The sequence below is a fragment of the Pholis gunnellus genome, assembly GCF_910591455.1.
Source record: "Pholis gunnellus genome assembly, chromosome: 20".
In the NCBI taxonomy this organism is placed as follows: domain Eukaryota; kingdom Metazoa; phylum Chordata; class Actinopteri; order Perciformes; family Pholidae; genus Pholis; species Pholis gunnellus.
Window position 1 is genome coordinate 20,531,871 of NC_136547.1, and position 16,351 is coordinate 20,548,221.

Below are 16,351 nucleotides of genomic sequence, written 5' to 3' on the forward strand. Positions count from 1 at the left end.
CCATCGCCAGCAGAGGGAGGTCCCAACGGTCCACAGCTGCACCTCCATCTTCACAGTCACTGTGATGTGAAGTCATCCCTCTGAAAGCAGCCGATCAGCTGCAAATATCAAGCAACACTTTGAATATTTGAGCCTTTTTAAACCTCTGGTTTGAGCCATGAACTGGCCTGAATCCAAAATAAATATAAATGTGATATTGATATTGATCACAGCCAATAATGCTGCACAACTTGCAGACTAGATGAGACTGATCACACCGATCTCCAGACAGCAGACTTTAGTCCACTTCGTCTGTTAATATACCTTTAATCTGATAAATGACTGTCGATTCACCAATAATCAATCAATCACTAGTTGTGTTTCCGTTCACGTGTGTGAGTCTATGAGAAAATGACTCTACTTCTCTCTAGTGTCCACCAGGGGGCGACTCCTCTGGTTGTATAGAAGTCTATGAGAAAATGACTCTACTTCTCTCTTGATTTATTACCTCAGTAAACATTGTAAACATGAGTTTATGGTCTCAATCTCTAGTTTCAAGTCTTCTTCAATACAGCATGATGTTCATTTAGTACATGATGGTCCATTTAGAGTCACACAGACCATAAAGCAGGGGACGCTTTAGGGGCGGGGCTACACAGTGATTGACAGGTCTCTACGTCACTCCTCCTCAGTCCTGATGTGGTCACTTCCTGTTCACTGGTTGCAAAAAAAACAAAGATGGCGACGGACAAAATGCAGAAGAAAAGGCTTCACAACATCACGACTACCTCCGCTCCTCATGCAGTCTGAGCTCCAAACCCGCTGATGGAAACGCAGACAACTCACATTTCTTTTTTTTTTGTGACAATTCAAAAGTTTGTGTAAAATGCAGCTGACTATGGGATGGACTGTTCACGAAAAAACAAAAAAACCTAAAAACAAATGCTGATGATTTCTTCTTCTTCTCTTCAGAGCATCCAGGAAGTGGGCGGCTACGTTCTGGTCGCCATGAACGAGGCCGCCGACATCCCGCTGGTCAACCTGAAGCTGATCCGAGGCCAGAACCTCTACGAAAACCAGTTCGCCCTGCTGGTGATGTCCAACTACAACAGGAACCACTCGTCCGCTACGCTCAACTACACCAGCGGGCTGAGGCAGCTGAGGCTCAGCAGTCTGACAGGTACACACACACACACACACACACACACACACACACACACACACACACACACACACACACTGAGTAGTTCAGGGGCCCTCAGAGACTTGAGCTCCCAGCGAATACCCAGATGCAGCTGCTTCTTCATCAGTCTGACTGTTGCCTCTTAATATTCTTTAAACTATTATATATATAGATATAACTATCATTGCTGGCTGAGCAGACGAGCAGCTTCAGTGTTTACCTTCACCTCATTACGACCGTGTTTACTCTCGTTGTGTTCTGCCTCCTTTCATTTCACAAGCTGCTCGACGAGTGTGGGAGGTGCTGCCTCGCGGGGGGGGGGGGGGGGGGGGGGGGGGGGGGGGTGGAGATTAAACACCGTTCATAACTCTTCAGTCAACACCAGATTGTGCTCTGCAGCAGGAAGTAGACCGCACCCAGAGGAGCCGTGGCTGATGACGTAGACGTTAGATCAGCCGCGTTAGCTGGACTGAAGGTATCTCGTCGCTCCGCGTGTGAAGCTGGAGGACGAGTCCAAACGTAAACTCTGATTTACTTCAAACTGCAGGAACTCACCAGAGTTTGTCCCGTAACTTTGTTCTGCACCGCGTCTTTAAATGATTCGACTTGAGGACTCCAAAAAACTTCCATCTTCTCCTCACAGAGATCCTGAAAGGAGGCGTAAAGATTACCCACAATCCTTTGCTGTGCAACACCGAGACCATCCAGTGGTGGGACATCCTGGACAAGGACAGCAACTCCAGCGTGCTGTTCAAGGCCGACACCTTCACGCGTAGATGTAATGATGATAATAATATATATATTTAGATGTATGTGCGATAAAGACGAGGCTTAAGGGTGTGTGTGTGTGTGTGTGTGTGTGTGTGTGTGTGTGTGTGTGTGTGTGTGTGTGTGTGTGTGTGTGTGTGTGTGTGTGTGTGTGTGTGTGTGTGTGTGTGTGTGTGTGTTTGCAGGTGAGACGTGTGACCCGACGTGTGTTAACGGCTCGTGTTGGGCAGCAGGACCGGATCACTGCCAGAGATGTAAACTCTACTCAATCTAACTTCACCTCATCCACATTCAAGTTGTTATTATTTGTTATTTAATTTGTGATCAATTTACAATAAATTGAAGAAGTCTGAAGTCGTACTTCTTCCTCTGCCAACATGCTGACCCTTCACGTGTCCTCGTGTCTCAGTCACTAAGGTGCAGTGTGCGGAGCAGTGCAGCAGAAGGTGTCGCGGCCCCAAACCCAGCGACTGCTGTAACGAACACTGTGCGGCCGGCTGCTCTGGACCTCGAGCCACCGACTGCCTGGTCAGTGTGCAACATGTGCTAACACATTAGCCCGTTAGCTGAACCCACGTCAGCTGCTTCAGGGTGGCTTCAGAAACACGGGATCTTGAGACGTTACCCGTCTCCGTTTGTCTCATGAAGCCTCGGGCCTCCTGATGAGAGGCAACACATAATATATACAATCATTGGAATGTGGTTCAGACCAAATTATTTCACTCACTCTTTCACTTGGTCACTAGCGCCGGGTATGGTTTTAAGCAGTACCCTTAAAGTGACACCAGATACCAGTTGAAGTCCAGTTGGTTCTGAGAAACCTCTATGAACAGATCCAGCCTTCACATGTAGAGTCTGTCGGCAACGGGACGAGGTGCTGGTTGTTCTGGTTTCTGTTGGAGTAGCGTTGACCCACCTGGTGGAGCTTTGGTTGAATGTTGAACAGTCCGTGTGGATGAGAAGAGGCTGTAATGTGATCTGATGATGATGATGATTTAGCTGTTTACTGGTTTAAAATCAGCTTGTAAACTGGCTGCTTGTGAAACTCCAGTCTTGTATCTCAAGTCTTGGTCCGGATACCCTCGCTGGCCTCCAACCCCACCAACACAGACCCCCGTACCTCCAGAGGCTGATCGTTGTCGAACTCCTCACATATTTCCTGTCTGTGTGTCTCTCCACTTCCTCTCCAGGCCTGCAGGGATTTGAACGACGAAGGCACCTGTAAAGACGCTTGTCCGCCGCTGACGCTCTACGACCCAAAGACCCACCAGGTGGTCAACAACCCCAACGCCAAGTTCACCTTCGGGGCGACCTGCGTCAAGGCCTGCCCACGTACGGACCTTAAACCCTCTAATGTATTGTGATGACCCTGTAATTCAGGTTGAGGACCACAAGTATGAAAAGCAAAACAACCTCTGACCTCTGTAACACTCCTGAATCTCTGACTGAACTGTTGGCTACAGAGGTGCATTATGGGCAATGTAGGCGCCGGGTTTTTGACAAGAACACGGTGTGAAAAAAAAGACGAAAAAGACGACATCTCCGGTTCTGCTGCATCGATTTTGATCCTTTCTTGAGTCCAACAGTGTTGAAGAAGTGCAGATACGAGTTAATACAACTCTGCTCTGTTTGTGTTTTACATGAAGACAACTACGTGGTGGCCGGAGGATCGTGTGTCCGTACCTGCAGCGCTGGGATGTACGAGGTGGAGGAGAACGGAGTCCAGCGCTGTAAAGACTGCAATGGTCCCTGTCCCAAAGGTAGAGAGACCTAGAGGGACTAGAGAGACCTAGAGAGACCTAGAGAGACCTAGAGAGACCTAGAGAGACCTAGAGATCTAGAGAGACTAGAGACCTAGAGAGACCTAGAGAGACCTAGAGAGACCTAGAGATCTAGAGAGACTAGAGACCTAGAGAGACCTAGAGGGACTAGAGAGACCTAGAGGGACCTAGAGGGACTAGAGAGACTAGATAGACCGAGAGGGACCTAGAGGGACTAGAGAGACTAGAGACTGAGAGAGACTAGAGAGACCTAGAGGGACTAGAGAGACTAGAGACTGAGAGAGACTAGAGAGACCTAGAGGGACCTAGAGGGACTAGAGAGACTAGAGAGACTAGAGACCTAGAGGGACTAGAGAGACCTAGAGAGACCTAGAGGGACTACAGAGACAGAGAGGGACCTAGAGGGACTAGAGAGACTAGAGAGACTAGAGAGAACTAGAGGGACTAGAGAGACCTAGAGATCTAGAGAGACCTAGAGAGACCTAGAGGGACTAGAGAGACCTAGAGGGACCTAGAGGGACTAGAGAGACTAGAGAGACCGAGAGGGACCTAGAGGGACTAGAGAGACTAGAGACTGAGAGAGACTAGAGAGACCTAGAGGGACCTAGAGGGACTAGAGAGACTAGAGAGACTAGAGACCTAGAGGGACTAGAGAGACCGAGAGGGACTAGAGGGACTAGAGAGACCGAGAGGGACTAGAGGGACTAGAGAGACCTAGAGGGACTACAGAGACCTAGAGGGACTAGAGGGACTAGAGAGACAGGAGCTGTGTCCCAATCCTTCGGAGGACGAGGCCGACGTGGACCCGCGAAGGCTGAACCGAGCTGAAATGTTTTTTTTAATCATATATTCAATAATTTATTCATAGTTCTCTTTCATAATATTTTCTAAATTAAAAACCTGTTAATAATTCAATCAGTTGCTTTGTTGAATAACACATTTTCAATCATTTATAGTTCTTGTAAATAAAAGAAACAATGTATTCATCAATAACTATTTTATTTCATTCACACACACACACATATACACACACACATACTTATATACATATATATACATATATATATATATATATATATATATATATATATACATATAGACATCTTTATTTATATTTATACATATATACATATACAGCGGCTAACGTTAGTTAGCTTGTCAGCTACTAACGTCACGTAACTTAACGGATCACTTTAACACACGTGTGATGTCATAAGATCTCTTATTTTGCTTCTACATTAGTGTCGGTGACATCAGAGTGAGTTGAAACAACACTTACGTTTAAAAGTGAACGCTGCTGCTTCTCCAGCATGCTGGTTCACTCGTCACCATCAGTTGTGTCCTCTGAATCTGGGAGCCGAAGCCGCATTCGTCGGCTGCATTTGAAGGAGTCGGTCTACAAACGCAGCCTCCGAAGGATGCGGCCGCTGGATTGGGACACAGCCGGAGACCGAGAGAGACCCGAGTACTGAACAAATAACCCGACCGAGTCTTTTCTCCTCCAGTCTGTGACGGCGTCGGGGTCGGCGCTCTGATCAACACCATAGCCGTCAACGCCTCCAACATCGAATCCTTCAGGAGCTGCACTAAGATCATCGGGGACGTCTCCCTGATCGGGACCTCCTTCACTGGGTGAGACGCTAACCCGGACCTGAACATTCAGGTTTACCACTTATCAAGATGTCCCCATGTGCAGTGAAGGAAACGTGAAACTAAGGGTTCCTTTCATTGGCTCCTTCAGGGACCTGCACTACAAAGTCCCGCCCATGGACCCGGCTAAACTGGAGTACTTCAGGACGGTGAAGGAGATCACAGGTAGGCCGAAGGCAGCCTGGGATGGAGTAAAGGTGTGAAAGTGTGTTTACATGTGAGCCGACCAGACGTGTGTGTGTGTGTGTGTGTGTGTGTGTGTGTGTGTGTGTGTCCTCCAGGCTTCCTGCTGATCCAGTCCTGGCCGGAGAACCTGACCTCTCTGTCAGTGTTTGAGAACCTGGAGACCATCAGAGGAAGAACAACCCACTCGTGAGTAACTTTTACGTGACACAGTGTTACTACCTCTTGTTAAAGATCAGAGTCCCCCCCCCCCCCCCCCCCCCGGTTAGAGGGTGAATGATGTCACATCTTCTCCTCTCCAGTCGGTACAGCTTGTTGGTGATGGTGGAGAAGCTCCTCTGGCTGGGTCTGCGCTCTCTGAAGGAGGTGAGTGCCGGTCAAGTGCTGATAAAGAACAACTACCAGCTCTGCTACGTCCGACCCGACCAGTGGACCCGCCTCTTCAGATCCAGCGACCAGACCTCCATAATGCAGAACAACGCTCCCCCAGACGTCTGCGGTGAGCTCCCAGACGTCCTTACAGCCGTCACCGCTCAGAGGAGAGGATGGAGAGAGAAACATCTTCTTGTCTGCCTCACACAGAACGACAGAATCGAACCTGTGACCTGGAGTGTACGGACGAGGGCTGCTGGGGTCCGGGTCCCACCATGTGTGTCTCCTGTCGCCATTTCAACCGTAGGGGGCGCTGTGTGGCGCTCTGCAACCTGCTGCAGGGGTGAGAACGGCAGCTCGTCCCTGCTGGGACTCGAACCTGTGACCTCGTCACTTAATACGCTCACCTGTGTTCAGTTTTCATTCTTATACCCGAGAGAAGAGGCTGCTCTGCTGACCTGCTCGATGAAGCTGCTGGTGCCTCTGTGTGTTTCTTCTGCAGCGAGCCCAGAGAGGTGGAGGTGAACAGCAGCTGTGTGGAGTGTGACCCAGAGTGTCTGCTGAAGACCGGGACCCCGACCTGCCGAGGACCGGTCAGTCCAGCCGGCTGCTGGTTCATTTCTATCAAATCGATCTGAATATGAGCCGTTAAGACTGTCAGGAGCACTCACATTGTGAATGCATGACTTCTTCTTCCTCCTCTGCAGGGTCCAGACCGGTGCTCCCAGTGCGCCCGCTTTAAAGACGGGCCCCACTGCGTGCAGCGCTGCCCCCACGGCATGCTGGGAGACGGAGACGCGCTGATCTGGAAGTACGCCGACAGGACGGGCCAGTGCCAGGCCTGCCACCACAACTGCACCCAGGGGTGAGAGACGCACATCAGGGCGACGAGCGTCGTCTGCGATGAGAAGTGAAATAAGAACAGTGACGTGAACAGATAAGGAGCTTTGTCTCTGTGTCTGCAGGTGTTCAGGTGCTGGACTGTCAGGATGCACCAGGTAGAGATGCAACAACACAAACACCGTGAACATGTTTCTGCACGTTGCTCTGGATCCTGTCAGCTGATCCAAATGTATCAGCAGATAAAAATGAAATTAAAACTGATTCAAGCTACAAAAACGAAGGAGTTCACGACGTGTCCGTCCCGATCACGTGACCCTTTACGGGAAGAAAAGAAACCTTCCAGTGACTTGTTTCAACACGGATATCATGCTAAAGTAACCGTTCATCTAACATTATGAAGCAGAGTCACAAGAAACATCAGGATGAAACATTTTCAGCTCATGCGAGTCGTTCCTGCCGTTCCCCTCGCGGTCTGAACACTCAGCTCCGTTGTAAAGCGAGGTTAGAATGAGAGTCAACAGGAACGCTGCCTTTCAATGCAGATATGTGTGAATTATACCACAGTAGTTGAAGGGCAGTTGATATAAATTCCACCTCATTATGCTCGATTTGAATAGGAGTCTATGTTAGCACGCTAACAATGAATGTGAGTCAATGGGAATTCCACTTTTGCATGTTAACTATGAATAGGAGTTAATAGTAATTCTAACTTTTGAATGTCAGTGTTCAGTCCTCCCTTACATTCTAACAGTGGTCTAAGTGAGCAAAATGAGATCATTATTAAACGGGAGATAATGGTAAGTCTTACTTCTCTGAATGAGAGTCAATGGGAGTCAATGGGAGTCAATGGGATTCAATGGGAGTCAATGGGAGTCAATGGGAGTGAATGGGAGTCAATGGGAGTCAATGGGAGTGAATGGGAGTCAATGGGAGTCAATGGGAGTCAATGGGAGTGAATGGGAGTCAATGGAACTGTACCAGAGCATACAGTTGTTTATAACATAGCGTGTTAGAATTAAACACAAGTATATGGAAATTCTAACTCAATGTCCCTCAATGTAATGTAATGTAACCCTATGATGAGGAATGATTCTGACGTATGAAGCTCAGGATCACCTGAAACACAAGCCTCTGCTCCGTGTGTCCTCACAGCGCTCCCGCCTCCTCCACGCTGGCGGTGGGCGTGGTCGGCGGGCTCTTGATCGCGGTCGTCGTGTCGCTGGTTATCTTTGTGTTGCTGCGGCGACGACGAATCAGGAGGAAGAGGACGATGCGCCGCCTGCTGCAGGAGAGAGAGGTGGGAGAGGATGGGACTGTTAGATCTAACAATGGCTGACAAAATACAGACACACAAGTACACAAAGACGCAGAGCGTCAGAGAACGTAGAGTACATGACCTGTAAATACTCGATTCCCGTGGACATTTAAAGTGTGTTTCTGTAGCTGGTGGAGCCGTTGGCTCCGAGCGGTGAGGCTCCTAATCAGGCGCTGCTGAGGATCCTGAAGGAGACGGAGTTGAAGAAGATCCGGGTGCTCGGCTCCGGGGCCTTCGGGACCGTCTTCAAGGTGAGAAGGTTTTGATCAAACAGTACTTCATGGTGCTTGTACTGAAGACGTGCAGTAGGGATGGAAATGTCCACTTTGGTCCAGACTGAAACATCTCAACAACCATTGGACGGCATTAAGTGATTCATGGTCCCCAGAGGATGAACCCCACTGACTTTGTTGATCCTCTGACATCTTAACGCCATCATCAGGTCAACATGCTAACACTTTGGTTTATCACCAAACACCTGCAGAATGAAAGACTTTCAATCTGCCTCGTGATAATTGGCTAATATTAGCATGCTAACATGCTAATATTAGCATGCTAACATGCTACACTAAGGTGGTAAACATTATACCTAAAACCACAACCTAGTGGCTCCAACCAGGTGAGCTATTATTAGCAATACCAGTTGATAGCGTCACGTAGCAACATGTCCACAGATGGGACGGCGTGTGTGACTTATGATTCAATGAGACACCAGGAAGACAGAATCATAAACAGAACAATACTTCAGCTGGTTCACTGTTGGGGGGGGGGGGGGGGAAGCCATCTTGGATTCTGAGCTCGAGGTTCGTCTCACTTTGTGACTCAGACATCATGAGAATGTTAGCGTTCTTCTCTTTGTATCACAACACTGACACGCTCGTGGATTTAATGTGTTCTTTACATTTTATTTGACTGTTATTATTGTGACATATTTGTAAAGTTGTGCTGAATATGATGAATATCGTTGTTAGGGTCTGTGGATCCCTGAAGGAGAGAACGTGAGGATCCCCGTCGCCATCAAAGTTCTCCGAGAGGCCACGTCGCCTAAAGCCAACAAAGAGATCCTGGACGTAAGGCTCCTCTTCTTCATTCTGTTGATTCTTCCTCTTTCATCCAGTTCCTCCTCCTCCTCCTCCTCCTCCTCCTCCTCCTCCTCCTCCTCCTCCTCCTCCTCGTCTTCACTTTTCTGATGTTTGTAATTCATGGATTACATCATAATGTTCTCAAACGACTTGATTCTTTGTAAATGTGAATATAAACAGTTTGATTTTGATGTTGGACGGAGATACAAAGACACACTTCAGGTTTCACATGATGAAGGTGTTTCACCATGTGAGACTAAATCAAGTTATGATGAATATAAAGTGTGTGTGTGTGTGTGTGTGTGTGTAGGAGGCCTATGTGATGGCGAGCGTGGATCACCCTCACGTGTGCCGTCTGCTGGGGATCTGCCTGACGTCGTCGGTCCAGCTGGTGACTCAGCTGATGCCGTACGGCTGTTTGCTGGACTACGTCCGTCACCACAGGGACCACGTCGGCGCTCAGTGGCTGCTGAACTGGTGCGTCCAGATCGCCAAGGTGAGTCCAGAATCCCCGGTGGATCCTCTGCAGCTCCTGAGCTCCTTTGTCTAAGGTGAAGATCTCGGCCTGAGGCGCCGGCTCACCTGTAAGCCCGCTGAGGCCCGTTAGCCTGTGTGAGGTTCTGTTAATCTCTTCACGCTGATGAAGTGCTGGGAAAACCACAAACAACAAGCTCACAAGCTCAGAGAGAAATCCTCATGTTGCTCTGCAGCACTGAGCTTCCAGTCTGCTTCATTCAGGCTCTCACCGATGTGGGATAATATATATATATATATATACTGTATATACTAAATATATCTTTTATATATATATATACACACACATCTATCTATATGTACAGTATATCTGTTCACAGGGTCCAGGGTTTGAAACTTCTCTCTTTTTCATTTGTTACACCATTTATGTCACAACCCGACGCTGAAGGCCAGTTCATACTTTCCTCCTCCTTCCTCCTCTTCTTCCTCCTCCTCCTCCTCCTCCTCTTTAGGAGACGCTCCAGTTCCCACATCTAAATAATAATTATGTATAATCGCTAAGTAATCAAAGAAATGTGCACACTCGGAAAACCAGACCAACGACCAGAGAAAGTGGAACCTGGTCTAATAACTTTATGACTTTAGTTCTTCAACAATGATCATAAATAAGCTGAATATGTCTGTGTGTGTGTGTGTGTGTGTGTGTGTGTGTGTGTGTGTGTGTGTGTGTGTGTGCAGGGCATGAACTACCTGGAGGAGCGTCACCTGGTGCATCGGGACCTGGCGGCGAGGAACGTCCTGGTGAAAACTCCTAACCACGTCAAGATCACCGACTTCGGCCTCGCCAAGCTGCTGACGGCCGACGAGAAGGAATACCACGCTGACGGAGGAAAGGTGTGTTCAGCGTTACCACGGAGACGCTGAATGTGATCCTTAAAATGCTCACGTCTTCCTAAACGAAGCGCTCAGTTGTTTCTCCAGAGGTGGCTTCATGCTCGTGTCTCTGCAGGTTCCCATTAAGTGGATGGCGTTGGAGTCCATCCTGCAGTGGACCTACACACACCAGAGTGATGTCTGGAGCTTCGGTGAGTCGACCACCTCCACCTGCTGCAAGGAATGTATGAATATAGACGTGAATAAAGTCTCCACGGCAAGATGAGACCGACAACATGGACTGCTGGAGTTTGTGTATTATTAACAGGTTAACAGCAGCAACCAATCAGAGAGCAGAACGGTGTCAACAGATTCACCTCCAAACTCCTGATTTAATATCAGAGCTGGTTGTTTCCTGCAGGTCCTGAGTGGATTAACTCCAACGGGGAGAAGTCAACATGAACACACATGAGGAACGATTCTTTCTCTCCGTAGTCGCCAACATTGGACCCGTTTCCCTCGAGCTACATATCAGACACACAAATCAGGAGAACGTTCACTTTGTTGGAGAGCTTTCTTTGTCTCGGTAACACCCTCACATCTGATAACCAACGTTGGTGTTGTCAGGTCTAGATGACTCATTTTTATAATGCTAAATATGTAAATACGTAATGTTAGTCAAATAGAATATGAATAAATGACGTTGAGGCCCCGCCCACTCAGGAGACAGGAAGCGTGTCCCTCTTTAAAACCGTTGATGGAGCTTGTGATGCGTCTTCTTTGATAGAGAGCCGGTCCGTTTGATCGTTCTCTGGTCTGTGGTCTGCAGGTGTGACGGCGTGGGAGCTCATGACGTTCGGCTCCAAGCCGTACGACGGCATCCCGGCCAGCGAGATGGCCTCGGTGCTGGAGAGAGGAGACCGGCTGCCCCATCCCCCCATCTGCACCATCGACGTCTACATGATCATGGTGAAATGTAAGAGCTCGCAGCTAAACGCTGACTACGAAGACTGTAGTCCCACGTTAGCACCTGAGTCCAGCTGAGGAAATGTTTCTGCCCATGATGTCCTCTCTCTCTCTCTCTCTCTCTCTCTCTCTCTCTCTCTCTCTCTCTCTCTCTCTCTCTCTCTCTCTCTCTCTCTCTCTCTCTTTCCAGGTTGGATGATCGACCCGTCCAGTCGTCCCACGTTCAGAGAGCTGATAGTGGAGTTCTCAAAGATGGCCAGAGATCCATCCAGATACCTGGTCGTACAGGTACACCCTCTGTGTGTGTGTGTGTGTGTGTGTGTGTGTGTGTGTGTGTGTGAAGTCTCTAGTTCAGGAACATTGCGGTTTATAACAACTTGAGTCTTATGTAAGTCAACAGCTGAGATCTGTGAACATGTTGGCATCACGGAAAAGAAGAAACATGATCAGACTGTTTGGAAACTTCCATTTACTTCCGCTTATCCGGGGCCGGGTCTCGGGGCCGGGTCTCGGGGCCGGGTCTCGGGGCCGGGTCTCGGGGCCGGGTCTCGGGGCCGGGTCTCGGGGCCGGGTCTCGGGGCCGGGTCTCGGGGCCGGGTCTCGGGGCCGGGTCTCGGGGCCGGGTCTCGGGGCCAGCAGGCTTAGGAGGGTGTTTCAGACGTCCCTCTTCCAAGTAACGCTTTCCAGCTCCTCCTGGGGAACCCCCTGGCCAGACGAGATACGTAATCTCCAGTGTGTTCTGGGACTTCCCCTGGGCCTCTTACCAGTTGGACGTGCCTGGAGAACCTCTAAAGGGAGACGTCCAGGAGGCATCCGGCCATGTTTTTGACTCAAAGGAGCAGCGGCTCTACTCCGAGCTGCCTCCAGATGTCTGAGCTCCTCACCCAATCTCTAAGGTTGAGCCATCCTATGATGGAAGCTCATTTCAGCCTCTTGTATCCGCATTCTCATTCTCTCCGTCACTACATAAAGCTCGTGACCATAGGTGAGGGTCTGAACGTATATGGACTGGTAAATAGAGAGCTTTGCCTTCCGGCTCAGCTCCCACGTCACCACAACGGTCCGGTACAACGCCTGCAGCGCTGCTGACGCGCCACCGAACCGCCTGTCCATCTCGCATTCCATTTCACTCCATGTCTACTCCCTCGCTTGAGGCAGTGACTCATTCCTAACCCCCGAGGGTGCAATCCACCGTTTTCCGGCGGAGAACCACGGCCTCAGACTTGGAGGTACTGACTCTGTGCACAAGTACAAACAACAGTCAGACTTCCCCTCAGCGACTCTCGTTCTCTGGGGAAACTCCAACACGGCAGCGCTCAGCCGGGGGCTCGTGAGTATCCCTTCACCCGGTGGGGCGCCTGTCACCCCGGGCACCTCCAGAAAAAGATAGTCCAGCCTCTCTCCAGGAGTTTGGTTCCAGGACCAGTGTTATGTGTGCAGGGGTGAGCCTAACTATATCTAGTTGGTACCGCTCCACCTCCCGCACCAGCTCTGGTTCCATCCCTGCCAGAGAGATTCTACGTCCCTAGAGCCACGTCAAGGGTCAGCACACCTTGGTCCCCTTCCTCTCCTGCCGCCGAGCTCACATTGCCCCCGAACCCAATCCCTGAAAGTGGTGGGACCACAGGGCGGCGGCTCCGTTGACAACTCTTCGGGTTGTGCTTTCTTATTTTGATGCTTTGGCAACATTGTTCTTCTGAAATCTTCAAGTAAATAAAAGCTACATTGAATTGAATTGAATACCTCTAAAACTGGGTACACAAAATGAGTACTGGTATTGTACTTCTGTTATAGTATTGTGTTGTGTTATAGAATGAACATGAACATCATGTGACTCCTGTCTCAGGGCGACCTCCCCAGTCCCACAGACAGCAGGTTTTACTCTCGCCTGCTGAGCTCAGACGACATGGAGGAAGCGGTCGACGCCGACGAGTACCTGCTACCTTACAAAGGAACGGGTCATCATGACACCCGGACCTGCCACGCCACGGTAAACCAACACTCCTCTAAACCTGCAGGAGGAGTTTTAGGCCTCTCGTTGTCTCTGTTTGATATTTGAGTAGCTGAAGAAGTTGGAGATGAAATAGAGGATAAAAGGAAGAATAAAGAATTAAAAAGCAGACAAACCTTTTCTCCTAGTGTTGTGTTAACCGGATGTGCATCTTGTACTGCCTCTCTGTCTTCACATCAGAACGGTCATCCAGTCAGAGAGAACAGCATCGCTCTGCGTTACATCACCGATCCGACCCACAACGCGCTGGATAAAGAAGACTTCAGCGGCCACGGTGCTCATCTGTCGATCACATCTTATTAAATCAGAAAACGAGTGAATGAATGAGCAAATGATAAAGTAACGGTTGTAAAATACAACAGGTAGAATAAGTGGTTTGGATGAAAGTCATTTCGTTGATACAGACCAGAATGTCTCTCAGTGCTTCACAATGAAAAGACAACAGACATAAAAGAAGAGTAAATAAACCGGTTTTCTCTCCTTCAGAGTACATGAACCAGAGTCTGAGTGGAACCAGCCGGAGCAGCAGGCTGTCGGAGGTTTTGAATCCCAACTACGAGGACTTAAGCCTGGGCTGGGGCGCCGCCTCGCTCCCCTCCCCGCTGGAGGACCTGAAGTCTTTGGGACCTGAATACCTGAACACCGCCCAAAGCTCGCTCCCCCTGGCCGCCAGCGACTGCCTTGACAATCCGGACTACCAGGCCCACTTCCTGCCGCGGGCCACGCCCTTCACCGCTTACACCACCACTGTGACCGGGAACGGTCTGTTCCTCCCGGCGGCGGAGAACCTGGAGTACCTGGGTCTGGCTGCTGCACTGCACGCCCCCGTCCGCTAGGGGGCAGCAGCACGCAGGCAGTGGAACCAAACGTTTAGTCCACGGACGGTATTTAATTTAGCTGATTTTAAATGTAAAGTTCTACAGGAAGTGCTGACCGAGCAGCAGCATCTTCTGCTACACTGGAACACAAGCTGCACGCTAAGCGTTGCTCAACGGCACTCAGGCAGCAGTTACTGAGGAAGAGGAGAGTCTTTTTACTGTCGGGATTCAAACCAACATAACTCTGTTCCCTTGAACCTTTAAAGTGCTGCATTCATTGTTTCACAGCTGTTGAGACCAAACACTTGAGTTTCACCAGGTCAGGGACTTGAACTGGTCCGTCTGGAGAGACGCTGCAGGACGGGACAGACATTGGAGACGTGGACAAAGTTTAAGAAGCTCAATGAATCCTTCCTTCTACAAACAGAAGCAGGACGTTGTGCGCAGAAGACTCACCAGAGCTGTGGTACTCATGTGGTGTTGGTACCAGAGGCTGTAAGGGGGGCAGTATTCAGGACCACATGATGGATCCTCAGATCCACCAGGAACCAGCAGCACGGTGGCGCCCCCAGCTGGTGGTGAGACGACTCTGCAGCTGAACTCAGTTACATGATGAGACATTTTAAAACCTGTTTCAGCATTGATGACATGTTCCTGTGCTGCTGTGAGTGATAAACAGCGACTCACGCAGGTCCTGCTCGTTAGAGACCAGATGATGACATCCTGAAGGGAAGGACATCACGGTATCGTGTTGAACGTGCTGCCCATCTTAACCTCTGAGCTGTGTTTCCATCTCCATCTTCTGAACAGTCAGAAGCTCTCGTTTGAAGAACTGATTCCAGAAGAAGAAGAAGAAGAAGAAGAAGAAGAAGAAGAAGAAGAGACTGTGGACGCTGGAATAACTCTGTAAATATGAAGTGTGCTCACATGTTGAATGAATAACGAGTAAAAGCTTCCGTCAACATTCCACTTGGAACACGTGGAGTTGAGCTTTGATGACTTTGTGCTGAAGTGTAAAACGTTTGTTTTTCTGCCTTCACGTGACGAGAAGGAGCCAGACTGTGATTGGCTGTTACTGCACACTGACTGTTAACGACCACTGCTTGTTTCTGTTTGTCTGTTTAGTTGCTGCTCGTCTGTAGAAAGCTCCAGAACGCGTCACACAACAGGAAACACGTTCTACACATTTATTTATACGGATTGTTTCATTCTCAGGGTTTTTTTCGTGTTAATTCGAAATTTGCATAAAAACAAGTTGATGGAAACAAACGTACTTTTGCAACATTCGCTAAAATTGTGACTCTGAGAAAAATATCTAATTGAATGACTAAATATTGTTGCATCTTACGACACATTTGTGCATCAAACTACGCGTCTGAAATGAGGTTGTTACGCGTCAAACACACAACGTGTGAAATGACGTCACCTGCTCAACGATGTGACGTTAGCCCACATGAAGCCACAACAGCTCTGATCTTTGCAGGAGATGAAATATTGACTGAAAGTCACGATTGTGACTTCATGAACTAATGAAGTCCTGATATCAGGATGACGATGATGAAGACGAGTCTGTAAATATTCATCATCAACAGACTCAGCTTCCACAGAACGACTCTGAGGAATCACGTTGAATGTCTGTAAATGTTTTATTCTGCAGCAGTTTAGCTTTAAATGTTGTTCAATGTGAACGTTGTTGTTTTACAGGTTCAGAGAACTTGTGAACAAAACCACCATGTTGTTGGTAAAAACATGAACGTTGTTTCTGTTTGATTGTCTGACGTTGGATGAAGCTGAGTATCTGCACGATAACGAGGTGAACGATTCATCCAAAGGAGAAGGTTTTGGTTGGTGGTCTCGACGTGCTGCTCACTTTACGTCACTGATTTCACCCCAAAACACGGATTCACCCCAAAGACCCTCGTTGATCTAAAGAGACAGTGAGGATCCTTTACCTGGTCCTGAACCAGTCTGTTAGTCCTGATCCTCTATATGAACCCGTCTCAGTTAGTCCTGATCCTCTATGTGAACCAGTCTCAGTTAGTCCTGATCCTCT

General features: G+C 48.9%; 1 protein-coding gene across 2 annotated transcripts in view; it reads left to right on the plus strand.

Annotated features, from left to right (window-relative positions):
- LOC306712540 (melanoma receptor tyrosine-protein kinase-like) overlaps positions 1–14,316 on the plus strand; it is a gene marked incomplete at its 3' end in the record, with an annotated part of 26,455 nt that extends 12,139 nt beyond the window's left edge. For both annotated transcript variants that reach the window (XM_079181853.1, XM_079181854.1), the window contains exons 3-27: positions 952–1,159; positions 1,806–1,940; positions 2,116–2,184; positions 2,340–2,458; positions 3,121–3,262; positions 3,577–3,690; positions 5,217–5,343; positions 5,453–5,526; positions 5,643–5,733; positions 5,847–6,043; positions 6,127–6,259; positions 6,419–6,509; positions 6,624–6,781; positions 6,882–6,914; positions 7,912–8,056; positions 8,203–8,325; positions 9,046–9,144; positions 9,467–9,652; positions 10,369–10,524; positions 10,640–10,715; positions 11,333–11,479; positions 11,660–11,757; positions 13,316–13,459; positions 13,661–13,754; positions 13,967–14,316. In XM_079181853.1, the coding sequence (XP_079037979.1) occupies positions 952–1,159; positions 1,806–1,940; positions 2,116–2,184; positions 2,340–2,458; positions 3,121–3,262; positions 3,577–3,690; positions 5,217–5,343; positions 5,453–5,526; positions 5,643–5,733; positions 5,847–6,043; positions 6,127–6,259; positions 6,419–6,509; positions 6,624–6,781; positions 6,882–6,914; positions 7,912–8,056; positions 8,203–8,325; positions 9,046–9,144; positions 9,467–9,652; positions 10,369–10,524; positions 10,640–10,715; positions 11,333–11,479; positions 11,660–11,757; positions 13,316–13,459; positions 13,661–13,754; positions 13,967–14,316 (3,309 nt within the window). The remainder of the gene's footprint in view (positions 1–951; positions 1,160–1,805; positions 1,941–2,115; positions 2,185–2,339; positions 2,459–3,120; positions 3,263–3,576; positions 3,691–5,216; positions 5,344–5,452; positions 5,527–5,642; positions 5,734–5,846; positions 6,044–6,126; positions 6,260–6,418; positions 6,510–6,623; positions 6,782–6,881; positions 6,915–7,911; positions 8,057–8,202; positions 8,326–9,045; positions 9,145–9,466; positions 9,653–10,368; positions 10,525–10,639; positions 10,716–11,332; positions 11,480–11,659; positions 11,758–13,315; positions 13,460–13,660; positions 13,755–13,966) is intronic.
- Positions 14,317–16,351: the final 2,035 nt, after the last annotated feature.